General features: G+C 40.1%; 2 protein-coding genes across 7 annotated transcripts in view; one reads left to right on the forward strand and one right to left on the reverse strand.

The window, feature by feature from the left end:
- The window catches only part of LOC125302683 (E3 ubiquitin-protein ligase RNF123), a 120,557-nt gene that overhangs the window by 18,131 nt on the left and 83,847 nt on the right, over positions 1-18,579 (reverse strand). For all 4 annotated transcript variants that reach the window (XM_048256013.1, XM_048256012.1, XM_048256014.1 and 1 more), the window contains one exon: positions 1,922-2,049. In XM_048256013.1, the coding sequence (XP_048111970.1) occupies positions 1,922-2,049 (128 nt within the window). The remainder of the gene's footprint in view (positions 1-1,921; positions 2,050-18,579) is intronic.
- amigo3 (adhesion molecule with Ig-like domain 3) lies at positions 5,716-17,489 on the forward strand. 3 transcript variants are annotated; one of them, XM_048256017.1, is made up of 4 exons: positions 5,716-6,540; positions 6,735-8,210; positions 15,144-15,291; positions 15,647-17,489. In XM_048256017.1, exons 2-3 carry the CDS (start codon positions 6,894-6,896, stop codon positions 15,165-15,167), a joined length of 1,341 nt encoding a protein of 446 aa, XP_048111974.1. In that variant the 5' UTR covers positions 5,716-6,540; positions 6,735-6,893; the 3' UTR covers positions 15,168-15,291; positions 15,647-17,489. The 3 variants fall into 3 exon arrangements, with proteins under 3 accessions (XP_048111974.1, XP_048111975.1, XP_048111973.1); XM_048256018.1 differs by having other exon boundaries at positions 6,735-7,964; XM_048256016.1 differs by lacking the exons at positions 15,144-15,291; positions 15,647-17,489 and having other exon boundaries at positions 6,735-9,351.

Here is an 18,579-nt window from a genome sequence, read left to right on the forward strand (position 1 = left end):
CTACAAGACTAGCCAACTGATAGAATGAACCAGGCTAAGCTGTGCTTCCACATGTGCAGATGTCATGTACAGTAGCCAAAAGCACAGTTGATGCTTTTGTTGTGCATGTCAGGACTAACTGTTTATTCTTTGATATGGAGAGGAAGTTCATTATTTTGAGGGGCACCGATCAGAAAGACCATGTAGAAATGTGTTCCAATTTCAAACCCGGAATACTCGAGAATGGCTTATGGTATAGATTAATGCTTTATACCCTTATATTCTCTTATTGTATTGATTAATGCTTTATACCCTCATATTCGGTAAGGTCTGCAGTTTATTTCAATATATGGTTTGCCATGTGTTGAGTGAGTACATGAGATATTCCACTGAGAGTAATAGGTATGGAGATGGACGCAGAGCTGTGTGCAGAATGTAAATATGATTACATTTCATACAAATTCATTGTTAATTTTCTCTCGAACCGTTTTTCACAGTATCTAGTATCTACTGTAATATCGGAAACCTAAAGTTTGTGCTCTGTCAGGTCATATGTGTGTGATACTGGTGTGACGATTACTCAGGGGGGGCAGGATTTACCCCAGCTTCCCCGTAGACACACCCCACTTATCCAATCGCTTATTTTGCATTATATATTTTTTATTAATTAATATTACTTTGTAGTGCTTTCACTTTGGGGCAGCCGTGGCCTACTGGTTAGCGCTCTGGACTTGTAACCGGAGGGTTGCCGGTTTGAACCCCGACCAGTAGGCACGGCTGAACTGGATACTTTTTATAGGCATTGCAAATGAATGTCAGTGTAGCAAAAAAGGTATGATCACAATACAGAATAGCATATCCCTGGATGACAGCAATTATATCATTTTCAATTTCCTGGACATCTACCTGTGATGATTTTCCTTTTGCCTTACACAAAATACAACCTTGGATCATTAATCCTACCCAAACTTAATAAAAAAGATATGATGGTATTGGACTACTACATTCTAGTATCTTCTGGAAGTAGAATTGGCAAAGACACTGAAGCAGAAGGACTTGATATAAAAATAAGTCAGAGGTATTGGTATCACATCATTGATTTTCTATCCCATTCCCATTTCTAATTTAAGCAAAGCGCAAAGAAAGACAGAAAAGAAAGATACAAAATGAGAAGAAAAAGTCAACCTCTGGGGGCGGAACGAAATGAATGAGAACTTTGTTTGTGTGCATACTGTATGTGTTGTCAGCCTCTTTGTACATGTCTTTGCATTCAGGATTGCATGACCTTGTTTTATGTTTACAGAAGCTCTTATCAGCTACAAAATACTGTTGTGGTTGTAAGTGAGGCTTTCCAATAAAATATTCATGCTAAAACAGATGAAAGAGGGTTACATTTCAGTCTGGTCCTTTTAGCCCTGATCAAGAATACTCAAAGCTAGGAATAGCACAGGTTTATCCCTCCACAGAATCTGTTATCTGGAAGGCTGTACTTAAGCATACATTTGACGATTACATTTGATGAAACTGTCTTGCTAGGTAGCTGAGTTGGCTTTGGGAGCATGATAAGGGAGCATAAAGATAATGTCATGGAGGTAACAATATTGCACTATGGCTTGATGGCTTGATATGTTCAGTCTTACAATTTCACTGGATTGCCTACACTGAGCAAAAGACTCAGTGTTACTAGGAATATTAGAAACTTGTTTATATCCACTGATGCACTTGTTTATGGGCAGACAGGCCCATCATATCATTTACTTTTACCATTTTGAATATAACTCTCTGCTTTGTTTTCCTACAGCTTAACAACATAAATACAGCCAAAATAGAGTCCCAAATGGGCCCCGCTTTTCCATAAACACATTGGGCCAGCAGTGTAGCCCAGCTGGGACTGGGTAGGCTGTCTGGATGGCCCCTGGCCACAGGATAGAGGGGTACTCACAGGCATGCAGAGAGAAGTGCTTGCGGTCAGTTCCAGCTGCACTGGCTTCTCCCTCTCCAAGCAGGTGCTGGATAGAGTGGAGCTGGAAACAGGGGTCTGAAAGGAGTACAGATGCTGCCCTTGCAACTCTGAAAAGAGATGGAAATAGAATATTGTTTGAGTTCTTTTGTCACTTTTGGGAGATAGGCTAGTTGGAACTACCCACCTCAATGAGCTATGCTAAGCTATGCTAACGGTAGGTGCTTCAGACTGAGCCCAGACAGAGACGAGAAGAGTGTGTATCATCTTATGTAACTCTGGGGGAGATGGTGAATAAGCTAATTTCCCAAAATGTTGCCATGTTCCTTTAACCTCTTGTAATTGTCATACAGGTAAAATTAAGACAATTTAAAACAAAGAACAAGATGTAATTTATGCAAACGCTTATATATCCACAAGAGATTTCACGTCAAATGACAACTGAATCATGATAACCCAAACTGCCCTGAGAGGAACACCACATAACAGCCCTTTTAATGACCAAAACAAATTCACTGAGTGGATCACAATGAAAATAGTTCAGGGATCATAGGACCTTTGGCGTGATTTCACGCCAGTCACACAGATATTTCTGAAAAAGTGTCTATATGATGCAATCTTTACAAACAGTGCCTTCGACATTACTTTAATGCAAGCAAAATGATGGTCAGTGCGGTGGAAGTGGCAGCTAAAAACAATTCATGAACACATGGTACCAGTATATTTGGTAAATGGACTGCATTTCTATAGCGCTTTTCCACTCCTCTGACCACTCCAAGCACTTTACAATGCCATGCCTCACATTCACACACTAACTCATACATCGATGGCAGAGGATGCCATGCAAGGCGCCAACCTGCACATCAGCAGCACTGGGGTTAAGTGTCTTGCTCAAGGAAACTTTGACAGGGTCGACCTTCCAGTTGCTGCACGACTCCTCCACCACCTACTGTAAGCCACTGCTGCTCCATGTAACAACACACTGGTTGGGCCCATGGCCACGTAGTGAAAAAAACACAATGGAGGGCACACAGACGACCACAGAGAGGCATGCGTTCACTCTATAATAATGACATTTACGTCACTCAGATCCTGGCAGAACCTCATGTTCTCAAACACATCAGTAATAGCGTGCAGAGAAGAGAGCCCTGGGAGTTTTCCCCTGACAGTAGTCACTTACTCGCTCTGCACGGTGACATCCAACACTCGCCTTGGCATCAGCGAGGCGTGGATTGACAGAAAAAGACATCTTTTTAACATTTTTTCTAAACTTTCCTTTTATATAACTTTCAAAAATAGGCACAGTAAAATGGTGAAAAAAAATCTCCAGCCTCCAGTTTTCTGTGAATGACATGTCTCTTCTTGTATCTTGTCATGCGGTTTGTTATCTGTGTAACCAAAATGAAACTGCAGTGAGGTGCAGTGAGTTATCTGCTCTCTGTGCACAGTGCCTATAAAGAGACAATAAGGAGAACGATGACATTTCTCAACTCAACACTGACCTTTGCTATTCAGGGTTCAAGATACAATAACAATTTTTATTCATAACCATTTATCATTATCTTGAAAGCTTACAGAATATGGTATTCATAATTTGTGATTTCAGTTCAAATCCTACTGAGTGATTGTGAGTGCTTGTGCATAAAGAGATGTCTTTGTACAGTATGTCCATGTCCATGTTGGGGAAAGCTGCGAGGCATGGCAGAAGAACCACAAATGAATGATCCTCAAACAAAATACAGGTCGTTAAATCACAGCGCACCTCCTGTGAGAAGATCATTTACTGCTAGAGTCACAGTTTTTATCCAGTGGGTTATTTACTGGGTTTTTAACATTTGCATTAGCTATGTAAAATCATAGGCAATGGAGCTGAATCAGAATTCAAGGATTAAAAAACTTTATTGTCTATCAAATATTAATAGAACATTTTCTTGGGTTACACCCATAGGATTAGAGAATCATGAAAACATCTATAGTCTGTGCTAAGCTGCATTATCTGTGGTGCCTTTGTACAGTGTTTTACTGCTGTTCAGTACCAGGGAGCTCTCCTTGAACCAAAATACCATGGTGTTTACATATTGCCTGTATGTGAATAGGAAGTGCTCATCTGTCAGGTGGACCACCAAGGCCATGTCATCAGCATATTTGAAAAGTCACACTCCATTGCTGCTGCAGGTGTTTCATGTGTGCATATGGAGAAGATGGGCCACATGTAGGAGCCCTGTATTTAAACATGTTGCTGATTCTGTTGAAACGTTCTTCATCCGCAACAAAAGTGTTGACTTGTGGTAGATGGTGATGCAGACGCTCATTCATGATTAGAATATTAAAGCAGATGAAAAGTCCAACAATAAAATCCTGATGTATCAATCACGATGCCTAGCCACAGTGTCCAGAAGACTTAAGGCAATACAACTCTACTTACACTAATACACAATTATGAGCAGCAGATGTTATTTATGCAGATCGACTGTTATTGAAGACTTCAGAAGAACATAACCATGGGATGTTAATAACGTCACCAATAAAAATTGAGATGAAAAACATATAAAAAGAGTGCTGACACCATCTGTCAAGTATGGGGGGGAAAAATGATTATCCGGAGGTTCTTAAATGTGTACCAAGTGGGGCATTTTAAATAACTCAGTAAGAGGATATTCTATAAGTCAGTTTTACATTGTCAGACACTATGACAGCCTGGAATATAGATTCAAGAGAAAAACGTATCTAATTTCTTTCAAAAGGTTAAAGTCATAACGTATAGTAACATATCATAACATTTAGTCATAATGTATTTCATCTGAGGAATAAGTTATAAGTCACTACAGCCTGTCTATCCTCGCTGACATTGTTCTTCATTTCATTTGGTCAAATAATGTTCATTCATGCATTTCAAATTACAGCTAGTGTGTGGAGAGAGAAGGCACTGGATATGAATACAATATTGAGGTACTGCTGTGCATGAACATGTGTGTGCAAGTGCTTGTAGTGTAGAGTGGAAAAGATTGCAGCCCTTGGCACTAGCCCTCAGCACTGGATCAGAAGAGACTAATATTTTATGACAGCAGTCAGGGTAGCGGACACTATGACCACAGGGAACTATAACAACATAGTCAACATGGATATACACCCCACCATCAAAAATACATGACAAAATACATGACATCCTTTTGGATGGCCACAGGAGCATAAGATTGCCGCATACTAATTGAGCAGAAGATGCAGAAATAAGTCTTTTGATCTCTCTCACCTACTGCCAAAGAGCTCAAGTAATGACTAATAATAACACTTTTTCACCAACATCATGCATCACATAACACATTCATATCATAGGGCATTTTACTGTCATTGGACATACTTCTTAAACACTATTTATACACTTTTTACATTTTTGAATTGACACTGGGATCCAATTCGGAGGGACAACTGTGAAACCATTTCATTCCATCAATCATTTTCATCCATCACCTTTCATGTCCTATTTTTGTACTTCCCCTAGGTTCTACATCTGAGTATTAGTAGTCCATAATAAAACAGGCAAGTTGCACAACTGGAAAAACGTCTGACAAATCAGGGCTCAGCCAAACAACACTGTTGTACATAAAAAGCAAAACAAATCCTCGAGGAGTCACCATAGGGCAACAGGATGAAAGAGAAAAACACAAGAAAGGCTTTCATAAGCCCTTCCCTTTCACAAACCCCAACTCTGACCAATCACAATGCTGAGGGAAAGAGCAAAGAGGGAGGAGAATGTCAGCGTGAGGTTGTGAGGGGGGAGCAGGGAGAAGGAACGAGAGAGACACACCACAAGGCGATGTGCAAGTCAGAAAGATGGTGTGGAAAGACAGACCAATAGGGAGAGACACGGCTCATTAAGCTGCAGAGTAAATGTAATAATGAAACAGAGTGAAAACAGAGGAAAGGTCAAGAGAAGAGAGGAGTGACAGAGCAAAATGGAGAACTAACAGCAACACAAGTACCAGAAGGAGTGAGAAGGATGGAGAAAAGGGCTGGAATTCTATGCATCTGGATGTGAGGGGGAGCTCTAAGTATTCATCAAAACACCTCTAATGACGTATTGTACTTAACTTCTGGGATCTTTGATGGAGATTGAGATTGTGATGAACACTTAGCAGAAACATGGGAGATGGATGTTCTGAGCTAAGGAGAAAAGCTGAAAGCCTGCTGGTAAATGGATATGACTGCACTCGATGACTATCCATCCAGACTCTTTACTGTTAACTAAAGGGCAACTAAAGGGACCATATATTCAAAGTAAAAAGTGACGCATATAACATTAAGTCAATGCTCTCTAATTATTGAGTGTTAAGATAGTTTGGAAAAAAAAAACTTTAAAGCCTGTGGTTGCCAATTGGGTGTTGATGTAAGTACTTGGGAAGTGCAAATCAAATCAATGGGGAAGCAGAGGCTACTTGGAAGCAACTATTATCAGGTTGACTTGAGAAAAGCATCCTGATTCTTAGGCAGCACTTAATGTGTCTTGCTTTTAAAACAACTGAAACCCGCTGTCACCTACTGGAGTAATCATGCAAGGCAGATTCTAATTTGGGATATCCATTGTATCTTTTGACAACACATTGGTAAGTAAAACTATTTTTGATGGTCTGATATAGTTTCAAAACTAAGGATAAAAAGATATATTCTTACTGATATGTATTCTCTTCATAAATCACTGCTGGAAACCACCCATTAATAAAATATCAATTAAATGAAATATTAGTTAATCAATAAACTCATTTAATAAATATCTCCTCTCATTTGCTTTTCATTGCAGCTCCGTCAGCCCAATATGTTTTTCAACTGTTTACACAGTTTGGTCTTTCCACAATTTGGCATCTGATTTTCCAAAAACACTGGGACGTGCTCAAAGCTTATTTGTTCTCATAAATTCAGGTTCATTTGCAAAAATTCCTTGCAGTATACTGCCAGCACCATGTTGTCGGCTTGGGGTGTGGCCATAACCTTGATACTGGGCTCAGTCCCACTGAAACAGGCTGGAGGCAGCTGTCCTTCAAAGTGTCTGTGTGCATCTGATATCCTTAGCTGCAGCTCCCTCGGCTTGGAGCAACTGCCTGCCACACTGCCCACAACAGCTGCCATACTAGACTTTAACCACAATCAACTATCACAACTTGAAGAACACAGTTTTGCAGAACTGCCTCGGCTGGATACACTACAACTGGCCCACAACCGACTTAGCAGACTGGCACGAGGGACCTTCCAAAATGCTAGCAGCCTGAGGCACCTGGATCTGTCATCCAACCTCTTCTATGTTGTGGAGCAGCATTACTTCCAAGAGCTGGTCGGGATGGAAGAGCTGCTTCTCTTCAACAACCGCATCACCCAAGTGGAGAGTCGGGCATTAGCCGGGCTTAGCAACCTGCACAAGGCCTACCTGAGTCACAACCTTCTCACAGACTTCCCCTTTTTCTCAATACAGGAGCACAGCCACCCTTTGCTGAGCACACTGGACCTTTCTTCCAATCGCCTGCCCAAACTACCACTAGAGGACATCTGGGCCTTGCCTGCTGCAGTGCAGAGTGGTCTCTTTCTACATAACAACACACTGATCTGTGACTGCTCCATGTACAGCCTTTTTCATCACTGGGAGCAGCGGGGCTTTGCCTCAGCTAGGGATTACCACCATGAGCACACCTGTCTGTTGTATGGAGAACGAAGAGCTTCTGTACGATTCTTCCAGCATAGACGCTTCTTTGAAAACTGCACCTTGCACATACAACAGGGGTTGGTGGGCAAAAAAGACAACAGCTTGCAGGCCTATGTCGGTGATTCAATCACACTTGAGTGCCAGACTTCACTGAGAGGGGAACAGATGAGACATGTATGGGTTTCGCCCCAGCGGGAGTACATTGCCCCTCCAGGCAACAATAATTCACTGCGCATGCATGCTAACGGAAGTCTGGAAATCATCTCAGCACAGGTCAAAGATTCTGGGGTGTACTGGTGTATGGCCCTGGACCACCAGCGCAATGAGACACAAGAGGTAAATGTGACAGTGGTATCACGCCATGTGGAATATGAGCCCTTCAATACCGGCTTCACTACCCTCCTAGGCTGTGTGGTGAGCCTGGTGCTGGTTCTGATGTACCTGTACCTGACACCCTGTCGTTGTTGGTGCCGTAAGCAGCCCCCTGCACCCACTACCCCCAGCCCAGCCAATGAGTGCAGTGCGCAATCATCCATCCTGACACCCACGCCCCCCGCCACCACTGAGGGACCCGGCCGTAAGGTCAGTAATAACAAGCACGTGGTGTTTCGGGAGCCTGTCAAGGAGGTGCAGAATGGGCGGCTGCATATAAAACCTCAGGCGCTGCGCCACAATGCAGAGTCTGTAACTTCTGTTTTTTCCGACACACCCATTGTGCCATAAGCAACCTCCTGTACTGCTCCTTTAACCCTAACTCCATCCCTAGAGCTGAATGGTACAAAAGGGCAGCCAGCCTTACAGCCTCTGAGAACAGGGCTAGAGTACTAGAGTAACTATAGATGAGAGGGGATGGAGATAAAGAAGGGAAATGTTACGATGTCATAGTAAGACTTGCAGAAGCATAAGAAGGAGGAGGACAGTGTGGCTAATATGAGTACCTACAAACACTACAAGCAAAGGGTGGAGCTACACTCCTTCAGTATCTTTATAGACCTTAAGCTATGAATGCCTTGTTAATAAATATAAATAAGCCACTGCATTATACAAAAGCAACTTTTGACAAAAATCCAGTAGCTTCAAAAAAACAACAATTGCTGTTGTATATCTATTTACGATCAGCAAACATTTTTTCAGTAGGGTAAAGAGAACACACTAAAACAACTGTGAACAAGTCTAGTTTCCACTTGCACTGTGATTTACACCACACTTTTATTTTTTTATTTTCCTAGCTACTTGATTCAAATCAGTTTCTGTGAAAAAAAAAAAAAAAAATGGGTCAAAAGATTAATTGTATTTTGATTACAATTTACAACCAAGAAGGGTAATTGAAAAGTCTCCTATTGATATTTGCCAATCGTGAGGTCTTGACTTGTAATGTCAGGAGGGAAATAGATATTGACCATGTGACAAGAACAGATCGTGCACGGATGATAACAGTGTAACAGTGGAACTAAAAGGACGGAACAGACAGAACATTTCCATACGGTAACCTTTCCCCATTGTCATCATCCCATGCCTCTTTTCTCTCTCTTAACACCTTCCCTTTTCCCTTTACCAAAGCCCTAATAAATCATTCTGCTTCACTGAGGTAAATGTCTGCTTGTTATTGTAAGAGGGGAAAACAGAAGATGACAAACAAATCAGAACAAACAGATGACCGTGTGTAGTAGTAGTAGTAGCAGCTATAGTAGCTAATAGAGACAGAGTGATCCCTTAACAGATTGTGTGCACTCTCACACCTGGAGGTGGAGTGTGAACGCCACTAGCTTTTCTGAAAACTTGCTCTGTGGTGCTAGAAACACAGATTATACACTTTACATACTGCACATAAGCAGAAGCTACCTCTACAACAACTGCAAGTAATAATGTCTGAATCATGTATTTTTTTCGTGTTAATGCATGATTCCATCATCCTCATCAATAATCATCGGCACAACTAGCATCACTGACTATAATCAATAACTGTCCAGAAAACAGGCACATATCCTGGAAATTATTTCAACCATGTCTTATGACCTAAAGTTGATTAGCTTATTTATGAGATCTCTGAAGAAGTTGAAATATACAAAACTGACACAATAACACAATATATAAATCACACTTCCTGACACCTTAAGAGAGGTCACACTAACACAGAGGCACCAAATAAACTGTTTGAAGTAAACACAGTAAAACTCCAGGTGTCCAGGGAAAATTCCAGGTGTATAATCCAATGTCATCTTTAAGGTTGCATCTTGTTCTGGTTCTGACACCACGATTCTATGCTTTTTTGTTACTAATAATAACTTTTATGCCATCACAAGCCTTATTTAGACTTAGATCCAGTGTAAACACTTCAAGCATTTGAGCTGTACAGATTGTGCAGATTATACAGACTGTGCTTCACAATGTCTATATTGCAGTGAATTTCCTGAACAGATATTGAGAGAAGCTCAACCCGTTTTTTATTTTTTTATTTTGGTATTTTTGCCTGTCAGATTATTTGTATTCATGTTGAAGACTGTAACAGTGTGTTGAGAAAATGTACAGTATGTGCAGTCTTTTGCATTTCTGAGTGTGTGCATATGGTGTGGAGAGAGAACATCCTCCCTACATGACCTGATTATTGTATTAGCAAGTAAAGATGTACAACTGAGACTTTCGCTAAGAATTACAAAATCATAAGAACAAGAAACATGCCCATAACACTATGTAACAGCCAACAAGCCATCACAAATAAATAATAAAATACACAAACCTCTTAACATTCTCACTTTTAACAGCAGCTTTTTATCATGATATTGTGATCGACTATAATTTTGTCCACAATCTGCTTTTCAAATTAGTAATTTATACCTTTGACAACTTCACCATACGTAAAAATGCTGCTGATGTCTTAGTAGCCTATTTATTTTCCATTAAGATATTGATCTGGGCAGTCTCAGCTCACTTTCAATTTCCTAGGGGCATAATGGGCATACCAGGAAATATATAACGGTTCATTCTTACCGAATCCTTTCGTATAGCAGACTTCTTTCTTTCCCATTTCAAAGAAAACGCATGTCTGTGCCGGTGTTCTTGAGCGTTCACAAGAATGAGACAAAGAAGAGGTCACACTGACCATATTGCATTCATAAGAATGGGATGGAGGGATGAATGGACAAGCCAATAATTTGCTCTGGCTACAGCTATTGCCGATGTGGTGGCATATACATTTACATCAATGTGCTCAGAGTTTTAAAGGTCCCCAATCAGAAAGAGTGGACCTTTCAATGTCTGTATCCTTTCAAAGTCACCTGCAGGTGACATGGTCTGCACTGCCACAGCAGACACAAGTATGGTCAGTTTTTGTTGACCAGTGTGTCACCAAACTGAATATCAAAGAATAAATTATCTATTGATTAAGAATAAGACCTTAAAAATGTGCAATGGTACTTAATACAGACTGTGATGAGCAATAATACATACACATATTAGTGATGTATTAATGGATAACATGTGCTTGCTAAAGTGTTACCCTTTTTTGTATTTCAATTACTGCCCATCCCTGCTCTAGATAGGCAATTCTACCACAGAATTACTACTAATGAAATAGGTCTTGATTAGCATCTTGGGAGTGAAGGCAAAGACATTACATGCTCTTCAGAGGTCAAGTGTTTTCAGATCTCAATAAGGTGAATTGCACACTATGAAGGGAAACCATCAAACCATTTTGAGCATTCAGTGGATAATATTTGAATAGCTGTGACCACGTGAGGGTTAAGAGGTCATCTCTGTTACAGAATTGCTGTGCTGCACCTTGTTAAATGATAGCGCCAGAGTGTGGCGTTATAGGGATCATGCCATACTGTAGGTAGCAATTGTTTTCTTGTTAGCTCTGAAATAAGATGTCAATGTAACTAGGGGATGAAATAAGATGTCAATGTAACTAGGGGATGTACTGGGCTTTTCAAAGTGGACTGTTTGCTTCCTTGCCTGCCATAGAAAGGAAATGGTCATAGAGCATGTGCCAATTAGAAAAGTGCATGGTTTCTACATAGAAACTTCTCATATTCATTATGCTCCCTTCCCTGTTAACATTGGAGTGCCCAAAGCAATCTGAATCAATAAGATGGAACCATAGCAAACAGCAATCTAGTGTTACATCTGGAAAATGCCTAAAGATGTTGGCCAATCAAAGCAAAGCCAATCAGCTTGAAATTTCCTATTGGGTTTTCAGAACATTTCTTTTTTCAATGAAAGCAAAAAAAAAAAAGACTTTGGCAGAGAAAACCTCATCCATTAATTCCATATTTTGGGGTATCATTTCTAGCCGTCAATCCTTCCTTTAATTATTCCCCAGATTTGTGCAGTGTTTGAGTACCTTTGAGTGTCCTCTGCACCTAGTACCCTCTAGTTTTGCCCCTAAAATACCCCTCTCATTTTGTCTCTAAGTGGCATTTTCAGGATCAATGTGTTTCAGAGCAGCTCAGAATTTTCTATTAAGCTGTGAACTTTGCTGTTTGACACAACACAATCAAAGCCGTCAATGTGATCAGTACGTACGGGAAGAAATAAAAAGAAAACATAACACAAACAAGGAATTTAATCCCCAAAACTAGACCTGCACATCAGCCAATAAATATTCTCATTGGTCATGGGACTTTATTGCTCTCTAGCTAACTGAGCATGTTTGAGACAGATAAAATGATAAATGCACTTACCCTAATGTTACCTTTGGAATTGTGCAATATTGCAATCATGCAACATTATGCTTTTATTTTAACTTTCTTGATAGTCCAGTGAGTGACACAAAGTAGGTTACTCAATATGAGTTAAAGCAGCACTCTGCTTCAAAGCTATTATATTAAGGTAGTTTAGATAGTAAACAAACTTGTGATGGGGAGAAATGTGCACCTAGCATAGCTGGCAGCGCCTCACAGGCAGAAAACCAGCCTGGCTTGTCTGACGGTGAGCCGGAAAAATCTAGCAAGAAACATGACCTGATCAGTAGATAAAGGTCTTTGGAGATCGTTTTTGCCTATTGCTAGTCCTTCGGCTCCAAAACAAATGCACATGTACCAGTGTCCAGGGGGAAAGGCTCAAGCCGTGAGAATTATTTATAACAGTAATTCTAAACCTTAAATTAATAAATGTAAATGTAAATTGCAACCCTAAAGGTTGTTGGTTCAATTCCTGGCTTCCCGAGTTGCTCAGGGGACAATATAAGTCGCTTTGGTTAAAAGCATCTACTAAATGAATAAATGTACATTTTTATTTGGATATTGATCAGCACAGCTCCACTGATTGGTTCACTGATGTAGGCATTGAACCCAGGGTCTTAAAAGACGAGACTCACAAGCTGGTGGTGGTAAGGAGCGTTTATAATGAGTGTTTATAATTATAATAATCTATTCATTTAATTTCTCTTTGAAAATGTAAGAGGCATATAGTAGCTCGTCCAACTACTTTTTTTCTGATGTGAATTTCCAGAATAATAGTTGAGAGGATTTTTACCTTCAGCTTTGACTTATTTTACCAATCCAAAATTATTACTTTGGTGATTTTCAACGTATGTTCACAATCAGGAAAATAAAAGATTTAATATAGTCTATTAAATACAGCCTTCTGGCAGACGTCTCCAAGAAGAAGTTTTACAATATTTTCTTTCTTCATGATGCCACCGATCTTCAGAAGTACACAAATCTCCCACACAGCAAAACAACACCACAATCTGATGCTGCCTCTTGGCACACACTAAAACATTGTTGCAGGCCGAGTTCCCCTTCATGGCAATGTCATTCCCTGATGGAATTTCCTTTAATAGGATAATGCACCCTGCCACACTGTTCAGGAATAAACCTGGGTCAATGATGAACTGTAAAGTATTGGCAACACTGCAGGCTCATTGACAACAAGGTTTAAGGGGGAAAGGAGGTTGAGCTGGCCCAGAGATCACTACACAGTACAGAAGTGGAGCTGTTTTTTGCATACTGAATACAGTGGCATTGTTTATGTGAATTGTTATTTTATTTTGACATTATTGACTTGCTTATTTACAGACTTTTTTGCATCTTAATGAAAAGACAGTATCAGTATTGCCAGATATATGACAGAGACAGGGTTTCTACACATTTTCCATTTCAAAATTCCATACTTTTTCCATACTCAAATTTTCAAACTTCTCGGTACATTTTTCTGACCATATTCTAGACATTGTCAATGGAGTGTTCTACTAGCATTGTGAAGAACTGTATAATAATGTTTATTATTAACTTGTTAGCCCTCAGAAAACACTTGCCCACTGTTGGATACTTTTCGTTGGGGGAAGTGCTGTGTTGGAAGGTGCACTCACATTTTTAGTTCTCTGTAGATACAGCATAGCCTACATGTGTTGGGAGACTAGTGCACTGCTGGCAGAGGCCTCAGAAATCACCGTAAACAATATTATTTGTTTGTAATATCAGATAATGCATGTCTTGTTAACTTTTGCAAAATCAAAAAAGTCTACCAGTGTTTTAGCCGAAAATAGCAGAGCTACGCAAACATACCAGTGCACAATGGTGTAGGGCACTTGCATGTTGCAGGGGTTCTCGATTTGGTTTTGGTACCAGGGTCCCCTTGTGGGAGAGATTTTTTTCTGAGGACCCCCATTCAATTGTATCTTGATGATGTGGACTGACAGTTAAGCTACACAACAGTAGGAATGGTTCATTATGACCCGAGTGAAGTGATTAGTACTGTAGATGCAATAGTCTGGAAACACAAATATTTCTCCATACCCTTGTTTCTTTTTTCCCATACCTATCCAGACCTGGAAATTACTAAAATCAAATGCCATACTTTTCCAGGTTTTCCATACTGCGTAGGAACCCTGCAGAGATATGCTTATCTCAGATGCCTGTTCAATCTCCAGCAGCAGATACATACATTTTAAGCTTGATATAACACAACTTTTGCCAAAATGTCAAAGCCCCTTAGTAAAAATCCATAAACTACAAAGGAAAACCACGCTGTGCCACGAGTGCCATTGGGGTTATGCAACAGTTCTACTACCAATTAATCATCAAGTCTTTTTTTGATTTTGTCAATTCATCCTCTGCCGAAAAAAAAAATGGTTCCAATCTTAGCCCTGGCATCTCCTTTTGCAGAGCAACACAGCATATCACTCAAGAGTAAAGTTTAGTGAGAGAGGCTTTATATGCTTGTGCCCATAAACATTTATATGTGTACTTGCTTGTCTGTGTCACATGCTAAATTGAACATTCATCCTATTCCATTTTCTCTCACAAAAATTTCCAAATGTGATGCTAAAATCGCTGCGCTCACGTTTTGAACTAATGGAATGTTCATGTCGGAGTAATTACTAGCAGTAAAAAGTCTGAGTTGGGATGTCCTGGGATATCCCGACTCTGGAATGCCTCTCATCCAATCAGAAATGAACAAATAGCTCAACCAGACCTAACTTTTGTGTAATTGCCCATAACCATGTTTTCTAAGGTTATACATAGATTTTATGTTTGGATGCTATAACTTTTCTTTCTTTCTCTCATTCAGGCAGAGGCAAAGTGTGTAACATAAGACTTAATGGCTCAGTTGCTGTCATTCCTGCGATTTCAGCAGCATCTCAGAATCTCTCCCTGGACATCCTGACCTTCTTTGATCACCAGCACCATCCTTCAGACTGGATTTTGACACAGCTTGTGTAATCTAACCCTTACTATTGACCATGACGTTATAATAAGATATGTAATAAGAAGTGTAAATTGTATTCTAGGAAATCACATTACCATTGATGTTATGTTACACCTAAACCTTACATAACCTTGGATACCAAATTGTTTGAAATGATAAGTTATGAAAACTGAAAAGGCCAACCACCATAAGTGACTCAAAGGACTACAATGTTATATTCAGCAGGAAAAAGTTGCAAAATTGATGAAAACATAATCCAAAAAAGGAAAGAGCAAAATAGTAGCAAGAAATTTGGTGAACTTGGTGACACTAATGATGTCTGAGTTTCAATTCTTCTCCCCCTCTCTTTATTCTTTCCCTCTCAGGCAGACAATGACCAATCACTGCCCTGTCCCTGATCTATGGACCACCTCTTCGTCTCCACAGCAACCTGCAAGGACAGCACAGCAGACATGACTCCCACTAACTATGAATACATATCACTCAAGAACCTCTCCGTCCACAGCAAACACATCATTCAGCCCCAAACCCTATACAACAACCCTCAGCTGGACACATGCCATATGATACAAACAACTCAGTCCATGTCAACTCAGTCAATACTGTTGATCACATAACATTTTTACTAAGTATCAATTTAGGCTACCTACTGAAATGTCTGTATAACATGTCATTTGCATACACCAGCGCATGTACATATAACATTATAGCTACGTAGTTTAGGGAAGGTAAAATTATTGAGAAGATTGAACTACAAAAAAAAAGGAGGTTAAAAGATTTGTAACACCAGCCACTAAATCTGTTAGGGCCCGGACACACCAACCCGATTATCGGCCGTCAGACAGTCAGGCGAGGTTGGTGACTCGAGTCGGTTCGGTGTGTCCCATGCCATCGTCGGTCGGAGTCGATATTGGTGTTCATTTTGGCCGATTACACATGTCCAATCGGCCAGTGGCCGTCGGCCTCAATGACCAATCTGATTGGTGGAGTGCTAGAACCCTTGACTAGCCTAAACATGATCTCAGATTAGTAGGCCTATGACAATTAGCCCTACATTCAGCGATGTAAGTTATGAACCCATTTTGATAAACTATCCTAACATATTTTTGCTATATTTTTGCTATATTTCCACAATGCACCAGCAGTTTGTTTAGGATCAGCTTTGCACAAGCAGCGGAAAAGACTACTTTCATTCTAAGGGACCGAATATACAACCCGAATTCCGAAAAAGTTGTGACGCAGTCATAACTTGCTAGTTCTCAGAGACTGCAATTAATCATGCCACAGCGGGCCCGGATAGCAAACATTGCCTACCTTATCTTCTATATTCTTGTAAATCCTCTAGGTTTGTAAATGAAGAGGACATTGAATCCAACATGTGGCATAACCCCTGTAGAACCTGATAATGTAATAATTTCCCAATAATGTAATAACTCCCAATAATGTAATAAAACAACTCATAACTCCAAAAAACATGATTACATGAAAACTGATAATGTAATAATCCCTGAAAATGTAATAAATTGCATTTGCCAAAAATGTAATAATCTCTGTACCGATAATCTAACAAATTATTACATTAACGGGAGGCTATTACATTATAAGGTTAACCTTACTTTTTCCAGAACCTAATAATGTAATATTTCTCAATATTGTACTAACTTTGGCCAATGCTGTAGTAACAGGCCACCATTTAGTGGGGACCAAGTGGTGAAGTTGTGTAGGCGACCACCCACCGTTTTGCTGTGATCCCAAACTACCTCTACGCTAGCAAAGCAGCAGTCATATAGGATTAGGCAAAAAAATGTTACATCTGTTTTTTTTTTTTTTCTAGTAAATTTGTTTCAATGATTTTGCCAAAATTTCACAATCTGCCAATCTGTTGGGTATGACGACTGGAGCCTTGACCATGGATTTCAGGTTTCGGGACAGGGTATAGAGATGGAATATGGAGGACCAATTCAATGTTTGATGCAATATATTATACAGAAATATCAACATAACTGAGTATGTATGAAATGACAATTAAAAAGTACATACAAGTTGATGTGAACAACAAAATCTAATGCTGATAATCTGCCATGTTCAAAAAAGGAAATGCCAAATACTGTCCATTTGCTACAGAGGGTCCCCGTTAAAAATTGACACTTCATTCACGATAATGGTGATTCACGCAGCTGGGTGACATGTAAGTACAACTGCAGCCGCTTGGGGGGCAGCATAGTCCGCTGTGGCGTTCAACGGTCGAACGGACGGGCGATTCGACAGCAAGGGCTGTGATTGGCCGAGTTTTCAGTGCGTTTCTCTGTTTTTAGCAGCCCCTGCAACATGCTAATCCACTGTAGCCTAAGCTTTGTACATAATGTTAAACATAGTTTTGGATTCAGTGGCAAGATTTCTTGATTGTATAGTGCCTGTCTCTCAGTAATGTTTTAAAATGAGAGCTTCGTCAGCTGGCAGTAGGCTACTTTGTCGGTAGTCATGAGAAGTTCGCTTGCTAACAGAACATAAAAATGCTGCCCAGAAACCTTGTGAATAGTTCTGACACTAACGAGGTTGAAATATAGCCTTTGCCTACAGCATCTCCTTAACAGTAATGTTAACAAAATGACAGCATTCATATGACAAAGGAAAACGAATCCGGTCACTCAAGACTGTGCGCAGCCGTGGGGCAGAAGGCGGCTTGGTGGCCGTCCACAACGTTATAAACTTAACCTAAATAGCCGGCTGCTGTAAGCTACAATCGGGTTTTATTGTATATACCCCTGTTGTCTCAATGATGATAACATCTCATTTCCGACTATATTTCAAAGTGTGCCGTTCATTTGCATTATTAACATAACATCGTATTTTGTCATTTTTGGCGAAGACATGCATTCCGTTAGGGATATTGAACATATTTAACATTCTCTAACCATCATTGATTTGAATTGGTGCAGTTGTCAGCACAAAAATCATTTGATTCTTTTGCTCTTTTGCATTGCTCTATGCTGTTCTATGGTGCTTTCTGCCTCTTGGTTGCGCACGCATGTTTTCGTGACGTTTCATAGAAATCCATATCAGAGACGGTTGATAAAGCATATATATTAAGGATCTTTGTCCATATATAATGAGCGCATAAAACGACTTGTTGACGTTTTGGGACATTAATCTACATGTAGGCTACGTTAAGCTTTAAGGATTGTATGTCCTTAATTTATTTATATAGGCCTATTTAGGCTACTTGCGCAAACCCTGGATACTTTTATTGCCACGCAACAATATTGTATTTGTTACATTAGCTTCAAAAGGCACCGCT

Source organism: Alosa alosa, chromosome 10, assembly GCF_017589495.1.
Source record: "Alosa alosa isolate M-15738 ecotype Scorff River chromosome 10, AALO_Geno_1.1, whole genome shotgun sequence".
Classification (NCBI taxonomy): Eukaryota; Metazoa; Chordata; class Actinopteri; order Clupeiformes; family Clupeidae; genus Alosa; species Alosa alosa.

Bases quoted from the DNA above. Each gene is read 5' to 3' on its own strand.
- amigo3 (XM_048256016.1), top strand. From the start codon at position 6,894: ATGTTGTCGGCTTGGGGTGTGGCCATAACCTTGATACTGGGCTCAGTC.